Below are 12,705 nucleotides of genomic sequence, written 5' to 3'. Positions count from 1 at the left end.
ACCATCTCAGGCTGAATAGTTGGAAACATCGGAGCATGTGCACTTCCTGATACTATTCTCTGGAAAGTTGGTGTTCTTGTCTCCACTCTACAGAGGAGAGAACGGCTTTGTAGTGCACAAGCAACTATTTAAACTGGTACAAAGAAAGAGCAAGGGTCTGGCAGAACCTTCAAAATAGGTCGTGTTCAGTGCACAGTTAGTGCCTCCAAAGCAGCTGTTATTCACTGGCAAAGCAGATAAGACAAGGACTCCCTTAAACCTGAGGTACTGGACGGTGTCAGCATGGCCCAGACATCAGATCTAGAGTGGAAAAGTAGGTGACTGAGCCTTCAATCTAGGACTTTATCTCTACCTCTGAAATTATCTGATCCTAGACTTGGTGAGCATCCTTATATGGTAAAGCTTGCTGGGGCTTAGGGAGACGGGAGGATTCAGATAAAGGGACTCATTCCTGTTGCTGTCGTCATGGCTTCCTGTGATATGGATGCAACGTTTTTTTTTTTTTTTTATAAGACAAAAGATTTTTTTGTCCCTTCTATCGCTCTACTCTAATAATACATCTTACTCAAAAGATAATGTCTTCGGTTTTTTGTTGTTGTTGTTTTGTTTTTCACTTCAGGGACACATAAATAGCATGACCATCCCAGAGAATGTGACTCCAGTAGGAAAGCTTGGGACACACTGCATCAAGCTCCGAGTCTCCCATATTCTCTCTGTCTACTGCACTCCCTGACCCACTCACTGTTGCTGGGCCCCAACGGGGCACTTTGCTTTTCACAGTGCATCCCCGCTCTGATCCAACCTGCCCAGTGGCCAATAGAGGGCGGACTGTCTCTTCCCTCCAGATGGCCATCAGAAAGTCTCCCTCCTTTTGCTGTCCTCCCTCCACTTCTTCAGGATACTGAGCCTCACCTGTCATCTGCTTTGTTTAGAGATGTTTACTAAGACTTCCGATGGGTCAGAGAAAATATCCAAATGTCGTTTCGCCTGTAACTCTCCTTTTCCACTCATGCCTGTCCTAAGCATGCCTCCCTCCAATGAGCTGACTGAGGTTGGAGCTGCTTAATAGTTATGTTATAAGGAGATCGACACTACAACCGAAGGCACTTGAACTGTTGTAGAATAAGGGAATATGCTCAGAGAAAGAGACATTAGACCACATTCATGTAAGCTCTGATTCTTACATTTTAAAGTGTCTCTTAGGGCCCATGTAACCTTTCCCAGCCTATTCTATCACTCAGCACCCAATAGCTTTCATGCTAAGCTGAACTACCCTCTTCCTTAAAGACGACAGCAGGATCCCTTATGGATTAGCATTGCCTCAGCTCCTGGGCACCTCCCATCTTGTTGGGTTCCTGGAAAGAAATGTTTTAACTGAGCTCCTAGCTCACGTTCGGGTCACATACGGGTCACGGAGAATCGGGTAGAGCCTTGAATTCTCACTTTGCCACTAATTACTGTACTCAAGATTTCTGTTTCCTTCTATGACTTTAATTCTATGGCAGACGTCCACATTCTTTTGAGCTAGTATTTTCTAAGCCTGTTAACTTTTCTCACCTTGTACTTATTTATCTAAGTTTTTCTAACTATAAAGTCTCAAGAAGGATGGATAGAGGCCTCCATATTGTTGCTTGTCTATCCCCAGATCGGTGGTATTTCCCAATTCTTAATGTATTGCCCTAAAAGGAAAAAGGCACAAAGAATGGTGCTTTAGACAAGGGTGAGGTCATTCTCTCAAGCTGTGTTGTCTTTGCACTTCTGCCTCTTCTCTTTCCTGACCTTGACTTTTCCCGAGTCTAACAACATTATCTGCTCATGTTTTTAATAAAGTCTTTATTCTTGCATTCGAACAGAAGTTCAGATAACCTCTGCAGGGGTTGGAAGGGATGTTTTAACAAGGTCCAGTGATGACAGTTTGTTGGCAAATCCCACTACGAAGTGCTGGTGCCTCGTTGGGCAACAAGACACGAACATTTATTATGTGTTTCAATATTTGGTTTTGCTAAAAGAAAACCTAGCAAGTTGTAAATGACTTCACCCTTTACTTTTATAGGGCTTCAGGGTATGAGGACCTTTTAGAGAAGGCCATGTAAAATGTGTCACAAATGCCTGGAGAATCGTCACCTCAACAGCAGCTTATAAGCCCTAAGAAAATGGGGTGTTCTCCCCTTTCCAATATTGACGGTTCCCTAAGCCCTCCTTCCCCAACAATCAGTATAATTAATGAGACATTTCCTCTCTTCAGTATAAATGTATATAGTTTTCTAATGGGATGGAGAGGGGAATATTACACTGGTGACTTTGGCTTTGTTGTTGTTGTTGATGACTACCACAGATTAACCATAATATTCTGCAGAAATACGAATCTGTCCCACAAACAAGAATCCAAAGGCATCGTTGTGTCCTTTCTCCTTGTACTGGTGCCATTAACTTTTGGCTCATTTGTCACGATGCTCCTGATCTAACTAGCTGCCACCTATCTGCAGCAAGACCATGCACAGGCAGCCAAGCCCACTTCACACCTGCTCCAACACCAGGCGGGTTTTACATAATGATTCAAATCACTTCCCCCCCCCCCCCACCTTGGGCTGTTTTATTTATACTCGTGTAAGGGGGCACAGAGGAAACAAGGAAGGGGCCACTGGTTCTCTCCTGATGAGTGATCAGAGCTATCACTGGGAGAATCTCTGAAATCATTGAGGAGAAATCCTCCACGTGTGCACAGCTTCTCTCCAGTTGTTTCATGTCTCGCCACAAAGAATATATTACCACCCATCTTCTTTATTAATACATTCGTGATAAATCTTTTAGAAAAGAAAAATGGGAGGAAGGAAAGGAAAACACACCTCTTTAGCTCGCGAGCCTGAAAAAAACAAAACGGCACAGTCAGGTGGCATCTAAGGATGCCTAGGCTCTTCCAGCCTAGCGTCATGTCAAGACTTGTAATCTAGTGTTGAGCCTTACTACAGAGAGGATTAAGCTCTGTTACTTTCCAGTCACCCCTCCCATGATACAGCACCTTCCACACTGGCATACAGAAGGTGGATCGTTAAAATTCAAGCTGCAGCCCTCCCCAACATTGTCCAGGCTCAGAATATTTACCTAGACCACTTAAAGCACTCAACCCCACCAGCAGTTTCCCTGGAGAAGTCTCCAGGTTTCCAAGACTCCATTACATAATATCTTTTACAAAGTCTATTCCCCAGCTCCAGTGGAAGATGGATTCTCGTCCAGTTTGCGGAAATTCCACGCGTTCGCTTCCCTTTCCTGGGGTTCGATCCGGCCAGTGCCCAGCCTAGGCTGCAGCAACAGCTCGGCTAGGATCCCCGCCACTCTCTGAACTCAAAACTACCACCCGGAGGTGCAGCCTTCCCGCCCCCGGTGCTCCAAAGCTAGCCCTCGTGGCCCGGTGCCGGCGGGGGCTCGCGTCGCTACGACTGTCTCAGATCCCCGGCCGCAGCGCGCTCGCGGGGCCGGGGCCCGAGCCCGGATGATCGGCAGCAGGGCCGACTCGGTGCCGGGCTGCGGAGGAAGGAGAGGGGGAGGAGGAGGAGGCGTGGAGGGAGGAAGGGCCGGGGCAGCCCCGGAGGGAGGCGAGGGGGAGGGGAGGGGGCCGGCCGGCCCGAGGGTGGGGGGGCAGCCAATGAGCAGCGCGCGGCGCGGGGAGGGCGGGGGGGGGGGGGGGGATGAGGTAGGATGGGGGAGGGCGCAGCCGGAGCGGCGGAGGCTCCAGCCATAAACAAGCGCCCGGAGGAGCGGCGCGGGAGAGAGCCGAGCCGGGCACAAGGAACGGACGCCACGGACCTTCTGCTGAGCCACCGCGCCCACTCGGCGGCTCAGGAGACGGAGACCGGCCCGGAGGCTGCGCTGCCGTCGTCTTTCCCCGGCGATCAGGAGCAGCGCGGAGGACCCGAAGGAGCCACCAGCCCTTCTTCGGAACGGTGCGCAGCCACCGCCGCCGCCAGAAGTTTGGGTTGAACCGGAGCTGCCGCGAGGAAACTTTTTTTCCTCTTTTCCCCCTCCCGCCCGGGAGGAGAAGGAGGAGGAGGGGAAGCCACCCGCCACCGCTGCCGCTGGCGCCAACGCTCGTGGGCTCCGGGTCGGCGCGGCCCGCAGGGGCGGCGGGGGCCTCGCCCCGCGAGGGGAGGAGCGCCCCGGGGGCCCCTAGTGGGGCACGAGGACCGCGGGCTGCGGGTGCGGCGGCGGCGGCGCGTGTGCCCCGCGCAGGGGAGGGCGCCCGCCCCGCTCCCGGCCCGGCTGCGAGGAGGAGGCGGCGGCGCAGGAGGATGTACTTGGTGGCGGGGGGCAGGGGGCTGGCCGGCTGCGGGCACCTCTCGGTCTCGCTGCTGGGGCTGCTGCTGCTGCTGGCGCGCTCAGGCACCCGGGCGCTGGTCTGCCTGCCCTGTGACGAGTCCAAGTGCGAGGAGCCTCGGAGCTGCCCAGGAAGCATCGTGCAGGGCGTCTGCGGCTGCTGCTACATGTGCGCCCGCCAGAGGAACGAGAGCTGCGGTGGAGCCTATGGGCTCCATGGAGCCTGCGACCGGGGGCTGCGCTGTGTCATCCGCCCCCCGCTCAATGGCGACTCCATCACCGAGTACGAAGTGGGCGTCTGCGAAGGTACGGCTGCCCTGCTGCGCGCCCCCTCCCACCTGGCCCGTGCGGAACAAAGTTTGCTTGAGACTTTTCCCAGAGGAGAGAGGGTTCCCGGGGAGGAGGGACGGTTGCTGTCCCCTGGAGGGTGCCCTAGATGCCTGCCCAGGGGCGGGCGAGGTTGGGTTGCGTGGGTGAGCTCCGAACACGCATAGACACACACAGGTGCGGTGATTAGGGCTTACACTGGGTGGCCTTTCTCGCCCCAGGCAGGGGTGCCCTGTGCGGGGGCACACTGCGGAGTCTGGCACGCAAGAGTCCTCGGGGAGTCCGCCCCTGCTGCCCTGCCCGCATAGCGCAGTGTGGCACCGAGGGCGTTCGCAGTCCGCGCAGCCGGCTTCTGATAGCGGAGTAGACCTGTGCTCCAGCCTGCACTCCCTATGTGACTCTTACTATTTTTTCTTTGCGCTCTTTCTTCACCTCCTTCTTCCTCCTTCGCGTAATAAATCAGTTTCAGCTCCGGAGTATGTCAGTCCAGGCGAAGTTGCACATGGTGATTACTCATTTATTTGCCTATTGGAAACGGTCAAAGGCTTACTCTTTTCTGGATGGCTGAAGGGGGTGGGTGGGAGCTGCACCTGGATTAAAAAGTTATGGTTCACTACAAGAGGTTTCCTTTCAAGAGCCAACCTTTGCGTGTTTCTAGAGCTGGTGCTGTTGTCTTTTTGTTTGTTTGACAGCAGATTCTGCACTGCTAGCTTCACCGTGGCGCATCGTGCACCGCGGTGTGGTGTGTAGATGTACTGAGGGCGGGGGCGTTGATAGTGGCGCCTCCCTGTTTCGGAAGCACTGTTGGACCCGGTGGGCCTCCATCAGCACATGGCTCTACTTCTGCCTCAAGGTGCCCGATTAGGTCTGAGGTCTAGAGAGAAATAGTGGGTTCTTTTATTTTGACAATGGACTGGATTGTCTGTTAAAAGTGGGGTCCTTGTCTACTTAGAGATCAAACATTTGGGCTCCTCAATGCTGTTCCGGGTGTCTTGCCAAGGATTAGGGCTCACTTGCAAGAAAAGACAACAGCTCTCTGCCTTTACTGCTGTTAACCAGCCCCTGGGACACGGGTGTATCCTGAAGCATCATCGTGTGTGTGTGTGTGTGTGTGTGTGTGTGTGTGTGTGTGTGTGTGTGAGAGAGAGAGAGAGAGAGAGATGTGATGTGTGTCGAACTGAGATGATGGAAAGGACAAAGGTAGCTGTATTAAATGGCTTCAGTACTGTGGTAACTCTTTAAACACACATGCATTTATTTTTGCGTGTGGTTTTAAGGTTTTGGACAGTTGTGGAATAATCGGGGAAGCCTTCCTGGTTTGGAAGCTAGTGGGCAGTAATGAGGGGGCGGGGGCGGGGGCGGGGGGCCGGCACTGGTGGGGGGGCGGGGGGGGGTGAGGATATGCTCCTTTAGCATAGAGCCTGTAGGACCTAATTTTCCTGACACAGAAAAAAGGCCCTTCTGGTCTCCTTTGACAACAACGTGGGTTTGTTTCTCAGCTCAGGGAAAATGGTCATCAGACAGACTGTTAGACTTTCACATGTTTTGACTTGAGGCATTCTGAATAACTTAGGCTGAAAGATGCTTCTCTGTAACCTGCCATGTGGAGCGCCTAACTTGCCCCAGACTCCTATAGATCCGTAAGGAACTGGGAGGGACATGGTTAAATGCAGTGGAAACTGCAGGGCAGTGAGAAGGGCTTTGGGAGGCTCAGGAGAGGGTGACCCTTGTTTGTTTTTTCATGTGTTTCTGGTGAAGGGAATGCTTGGGGGAACATTTACAGTAATCAAGTGTTTTGGCAGCAACGCCCCATGTCACAGTACAGCGTGATTTTGGCAGTTTGTTAGGGAGCCTGTCATTCCTCTGAAATGATGCATCCCTCATGCCTGCCTTTCTCCTGGTAACACCAGGTGCACAAAGTGTTGGCCTTGAAAATGCTTGGAAGTGTTTCTTGATGTGAGTGTATTTCAATTAGTGCTTTCTGGAAACACATTTCAGTTAGCAGGCCTGTTTTCAGCTGAATGCTATGGGCACATCCCACTCCCCCCTCCCTCTTCCCTCCCTCCTTCCCTCCCTCCTCCCCTCCATCCTTCCTCCTTCCTTCCTTCCTTAATTCCTTCTTTGACTCTTTCCCTTCCTCTCTTCCTTCTTCCTTCCTTCACCAAAAGCAGCAGTGAAATAGAATCTTAAAGCCATGAGACTAAGAAAAAAAAGGACAGCAATTTTTGGCATGATGTAATGCTTACATTTGGAGAGGACTTTCTTCAACGGTCTAAAATGTCAGATATCTTCACATTACTGTAAAATGCATGGACCACGTAAGTTAGCTGACGAACCCTTTGCAGCACTAGAGGAATCTTCAAGAGTCACGGATTTCTAGAAGGTACCCCCAGATTTTCTTTCTTTCTTTTTTTTCTGTAACTTTGCATAAAATTTCTCAATGGCCAGTGCTTCCCTCAGTTTCCATTTTTATTCAGAAATTCGTGTGTATTGTTATCATAACACATGAATAGGGATGGATATATTTTATTCATGTAGAAAGTCTCTTGCGCTGCATTTTTTGCGCTAAAATGACCCCTACTGGTTGTATCTGTTAATGAAAAGTCTTTTGAAAGCTTATTTAGTTGGCTACCCTGAGAAAACATAGTATCATGGCATAAAATAGGGCTAATCCGCCTGCTTTTGAAGATGCGACTTAAGTACAGATTTATATTACTGTTTGCCAACTTGCAGACACGTTTGTTATTCCCATACTGACTGTCTTGGGGCAAGGGGGTGGTGGTGTTTTAAGCACAGTTCACAGAATGAGTTGGATCAGAATGGAGCCCAAATTTAGCCTTTTTGTTTCAGGTTTTTATGGCACAGTGATCCCTAAAAATAGATCAACAATCCTAGCCCACAAGAAGAACCCTGAAGAAAAAAAATTAATTTCTAAACAACTGGAATTGTGAATCAAGTGACGTGCTCACTAGGGTGTCTTCTCTGTATTGAGACCGTTAGTTTAAAAAAAATCCCAAGTGAGTGACTATGCATACTTGAAGGATGGAAAATGGAGCCAGTTAATCAGTTCTCTGTCGTCTCTCAGTCTTGAACAGTGCCTCCTGGCCCTTTGGAGGCAGCAGTGCCCTTTCCTGTTTCCCTGCATCTTGTGAGCCTTCCTGTTGGCCTTTGCAGAATCTTAGCCGGACTGCTTTTTTCTGTCTCCAGGGAAATCACCTACAATTCCAAAAAATTACAAGTTTGACTTCTAAACCTTGGAAGAAGTCTGGATGGGAGATTTCTTTAAGGGATCTGAGCTTTAAAAACTAATGAAGTGAGATTGTGTAGAAAGAATATTTTGATTGGGCAGTAAGGACTACATTTGGAACTGAGGGAGAGAGGCCTTAGGCTTCATGCTTCCCTGAGGATGGGCAAGGGGAAGAGGCACCAGTAGCTGTTTGTCTTAGGGTGATAAAGTTGCTAGCTTGAGTCTGCCATTGTTGGGACAGTGCTTAAGAATGGAGAGGACACTGTTGAGCTTTGTCCTGGGGACAGTGCGACATTAGAGTCAGGTGTCCATGACAGCAGATGTGCACCAAGACTTCAAAACTACTGTCACAACTCGGTTTTTCCCCATTGCTTTAGCTTCCCTTCCACGACGGTTTACAGGACAGCACAGAGATCTTAAGATTGTGTGGTGAGAACTTAGAGCAGAGAGAAAGGTTTGGTGTTCTAAGCTGCCCCCGTGAAGTTACAGTTTCTTCATTTGTCTTCTGGGATAGTCAGTAGCAGAAGATGCCCGCTTGGGGAGAGTGGGAGGTGGGAGGTGGGCCCAGCAAGCAGGCACCCAGGACCAGGTAGACATATCAAAACATTCAGCAGGGTACACACTGCATGCACACTGTCCTCTTCATTCAGTGGGAGGACCCGAAGTTTAAAGTCTATAGATTTTTACAAATTAAATAAAGGAGAAGTGGGGGAAAGCTAATACTTTTGTACTGAAGTTAGGGCAACATTTCAAACCCAGGCTTCCAGACTATGTTTTTGAGTCATGAATGGAGTTCATTTTCTCCTTCAGAAGTCTTTAGGTAAGGTCCACGCTTCGATACCAGAGAGAGAGGCGAGCAGAGGGCGTCTAAAAGATGTTAGCAGGGTATGGGAAGAGAAACTTAATTCAAGTAAACAAGGAAGTAATTAATTCCTCCTCAGAGTAAATATTGACAAAACACACGGGACCGACTATTCACTGCACATACACAAATGGGGCAAAATGACCTTCATGTGCGCTGTCAGGCTTATAGAATTCTCGCTGCTGTTAAGGAGTCTTGTCACATAAAACACTTGGCAAAGGACAGATGAGCTGCGGACTGTAGGGGAGAAAGACAAGAACAGCAGGCACCAGGACATGCGCTGCTAGTTACATGTGGGTAGAGACAAGGAAACTTTGTAAGCAGTGTGTTGGGGATACAACTAAGTAAGCAGAGGTCCCATTCACTTATAAAACATTTTTAGTGTTTGTGTGGGCAAGCTTGTGTGTGTGTGTGTGTGTGTGTGAGTTAGAGAGCGTGTTTGAGCATGTGTGAGAGTGTGTGAGGAAGTGTGTATGAGAATGAGTGTTTGTGAATATGAATGAGTGTGAGAGTTGTGAGTGTGTGCATGTGTGAATGTGTGTGTGTGTGAGAGTATACATGTGAAAGTGTGTGAGTGTGTGTATGTGAGTATGTGAGATAGTATTGGGGTGTGTGTGTGTGTGTGTGTGAATGCCAGTGTGTGTATGTGAGAGTGTGTGCCTATGTGAATGTGAAAGTGTGTGTGTATGTGAGTGTGTATGAGACGTGTCTGTGTGTGTGTGAATGTGAGAGTGTGTGTATGTGGGCAAGTGTGTGTGCACGTATGAGTGTGAAAGTGTGTGAGAAATAGTGTTTGTGTGTGTGAATGTAAGATTGTTTTATGCATGTCTATGTGAGAGCCTCTGTGTATGTGTGTGTGTGTGTGTGTGAGAGAGAGAGACAGAGACAGAGACAGAGACAGAGAGAATGCTTGTGTGAGTGTGCTTGTGTGTGCAGTGCGCCAGCGTTTGTGCTTGTGGATGTCGGAGGGCATTTGGAAGTTGGTTTTCTTCTTCCACCCTATGGGTCCTGAGGATTGAACTCAGGGGGGCAGGCTTGACAGTAAGCATCTTGACCTGCCTCAGGCAGGTTCATTTACGAAGAAAAGTGAACAGTCCCCAAACTCTGGACCTTGCATCCATGTACAGGAGCTAGCAGGAGATTCGGTACAGGTTTCTGCTCTCCATGGCTTGGTTCCTATTCAGCCATCTGCTTGAGGAGTTTGAGGAGACAGAGTGCAGGCATTATGAAGCTGGAAGATTTAGATAAAGTGGTGACCCCCAGAAAGTGGGTGGACTAAAGGATAAGGAATGAGAAAAAGGGGGGGGAGCCTTGAATTCATCTTAGCACAACTATATCACCCTTTGAAGAATGATCCAAAACACATTCCAGAGATTAATTGTGAAATTCCTGAAAAATGTGGGTGTGTTTAACTCAGGAAACGGTGCCAGCAGGAGAGATGACAGGGAAGCCTTCAGCTGTAAAGAAGGCAGGGTGGGGGGATGGTGGGGAGTGGAAGGTGAATATTTCTGGCAGAGCCAGTCCCTTACTACAGTTGTTACTCCATGTTCCAGATGGTGCATTTCGTATAAGGAGTTTGGAGACATCTCAGTGTGGGCCATTTAATGAGGAAGGCAGGACAGAGTAGTCAAGCAGGCCCCGAATTCCTGTCATCTTACAGGTCTACTTCTCCAAAGCAGCTTTTCAAAGATCAGGCTTGCTTTTGTGTATCACTCATTCATCTATTTTTTTTTCTCTTCTCCATCCTGTGCACAAGGCTGTCTACAGGGATAGAAGGAAGGGAGGGGATCTGGGTAGTGATTCAGAGCTAGTCTTCATTCTGGACACCAGTTCTCAGCCTGTGGGCCATGACCCCTTTGGGGACTGCATATCAGAGATCCTGCATATCAGAAGTTTACAGTATGAGTCCTAACAGGAGCAAAATGACAGTTATGAAGTAGCAATGAAAATAATTTTATGGGTGGGAGTCACCACACCAGGAAGGAACTGTATTAAAGGGTCACAGCATTAGGAAGGTTGAGAACCACTGCTGTACGCTCTTGGTCAAGATAAGTAAGGGAGATACTCTTCCCTACCCCCCACCCCCAAAGGTGGTTGGACCCATGCAAGTTCCATGCAAGTAAAGATGATGTGTGTCTATTCTTACTTGCTGGGCACACAGATAAGATTTGTTACTGTAAGAATCTGAGGCATGGAGGAACTCGTGGTTGCTGGGGAAGAGGGGGCCTGCCAATTCTCTTTAGAGCCCTTCCAGTCAGGTTGTCGGAGTGTTTCCCAACTTTTGAGCAGGAGCCTGCATTCTTAAAGCTTTGCTAGCCGTGGTTTAGAATGGCAGGTTTCCTCTTGTGCTTTCTCTCTGTTCTGGCTTGCTCTGAGTGGTACCAGAGTGTGGGCAGTGAACTGGGAGGTGTCTCCCTCTTCACCTCTTCACCTTCTCCCACCCCAGGCTACCTGGTCTGGTTAGATCTGAATCCTCTGTCCTGAGATCGGCCCTCCTCCATTGATGGACAGAGATGTGTGCTAGATGACATCTGTTTAAGGATGCTCTGAGGGTCTCAAGTGTCTTTTAGAGATTCTTGTCAGTTTCAAAGTGAACACATTTCCGGTCCTTATCTCTCTCTCTCTCTCTTCCTACCCCATTTTATTCTGAAGATACACAATGCCCATGCTATTGTGGATGAATGCGAAGGACAAGAACGTGGTTTCTGGTGTGGAATCCTCTTCTGAGTGTGTGCCTCCTTGTCTGACTCGTGAGGTTAATCATAGGGTCGTGATAAGAGCTCCCATAGTCTCCAGGAAACACCAGGTGTGGTAACAGCTGACATCTGACAGGGCTGCTCACCTAGTGCAAGGTTAACAACCTGACCTGGGCTCATTTCCTTGCTCCATCTAACCTCCCTGACCCTCAACCCTTGTAGGGAGTTAGAAAGCATGGCTCTTAGAAAGGTAGCCAGTTTAATGACTTCACACTCTCTCACCTCCAGCCATTCCCCAACAGCACAAATGTAGCCAGTTAAACTTGAGACCTGTTACTTATGCCATATCTAAATAATTACCGCAGAAGGTTGTATATTTAGGGTTAAAGAGGGACCTAAAATGCGTTGAGTTGCATCATTAGAATTGTTCCCTTAGCTCTTTTCCCCCCTGTGGGGTAGTATTTCATCTGGGGAGGTTGGCAGTCCTAAACTCATTCTAACCAGTAATGTGCATTTTCTTTTATGTTATATTTTGGAAGATTTTACTGGTAGCTCCTTAGATATGTTCGTGTGTGTGTGTGTGTGTGTGTGTGTTTGGGAGAGGGGGTTGTCCCACTGATGGTCAGCACAGGATTGAGCCTGTCGTGAGTTAAAGAGACAACTTGTATTGGTACAGCTCACTTCTCTCTGTCTCTCTGTCTCTGTCTCTCTCTGTCTCTCTCTGTCTCTCTGTCTCTCTCTGTCTCTGTCTCTGTCTCTCTCTCTCTCTCTCTCTCTCTCTCTCTCTCTCTCTCTCTCTCTCTCTCTCTCTCCCTGTCAGAACTCCAGGCCCACCTGCTGCTGCTGTCCCTGATACAAACCTCAAAGCCAGAGGTTTAAGCCCTGTATTCCTTCCTAGTTTAACTACTTACTCTGGATCAGCTTCTTTCTCTATTAAGTTAGGTAGCTGCAACGAACCAGAGAAACATCTGCCCGCAAATTATTTAATGGGCATCTGCTATGGGTCTGGTTTCTGTGTTATAAAATTCCAATACCTTTTTTTTTTTTTTTTTGTAAAAACTGGGCTTCTGAAAGTTTAATGGCCCATAGTCACCTGGGAGCCTATTAAAAGTTCAGGTTTGGCCACTAGGGATTATAGTTTAGTGGTAGAGCACATGTCTAGCATGTGCAAGGCCCTGACCCCCACACCTAAACAAACAGAGCAGACTCTGATTCAGTAAGTTTGGGATGGAGCCTGGTGGCCGTCACTCACGGATGATGCC

At 49.0% G+C, this 12,705-nt stretch overlaps 1 protein-coding gene across 3 annotated transcripts in view; it reads left to right on the top strand.

Moving 5' to 3' along the window:
• The first annotated feature begins 3,723 nt into the window (after window positions 1–3,723).
• Window positions 3,724–12,705, top strand: part of Crim1 (cysteine rich transmembrane BMP regulator 1) — a 179,351-nt gene continuing 170,369 nt past the window's right edge. For 2 of the 3 annotated variants that reach the window (XM_029471628.2, XM_085833189.1), the window contains exon 1: window positions 3,724–4,617. In XM_029471628.2, the coding sequence (XP_029327488.1) occupies window positions 4,287–4,617 (331 nt within the window). In that variant the 5' untranslated portion in view covers window positions 3,724–4,286. The remainder of the gene's footprint in view (window positions 4,618–12,705) is intronic. The other variant, XM_021186083.3, reaches the window with a different exon arrangement.

This window comes from Mus caroli, unplaced genomic scaffold (assembly GCF_978045245.1).
Source record: "Mus caroli unplaced genomic scaffold, Mus_caroli_1 scaffold_18, whole genome shotgun sequence".
In the NCBI taxonomy this organism is placed as follows: Eukaryota; Metazoa; Chordata; class Mammalia; order Rodentia; family Muridae; genus Mus; species Mus caroli.
Note: the sequence above shows the minus strand (reverse complement) of the source record. Positions and strands in the feature narration are given on the sequence as shown.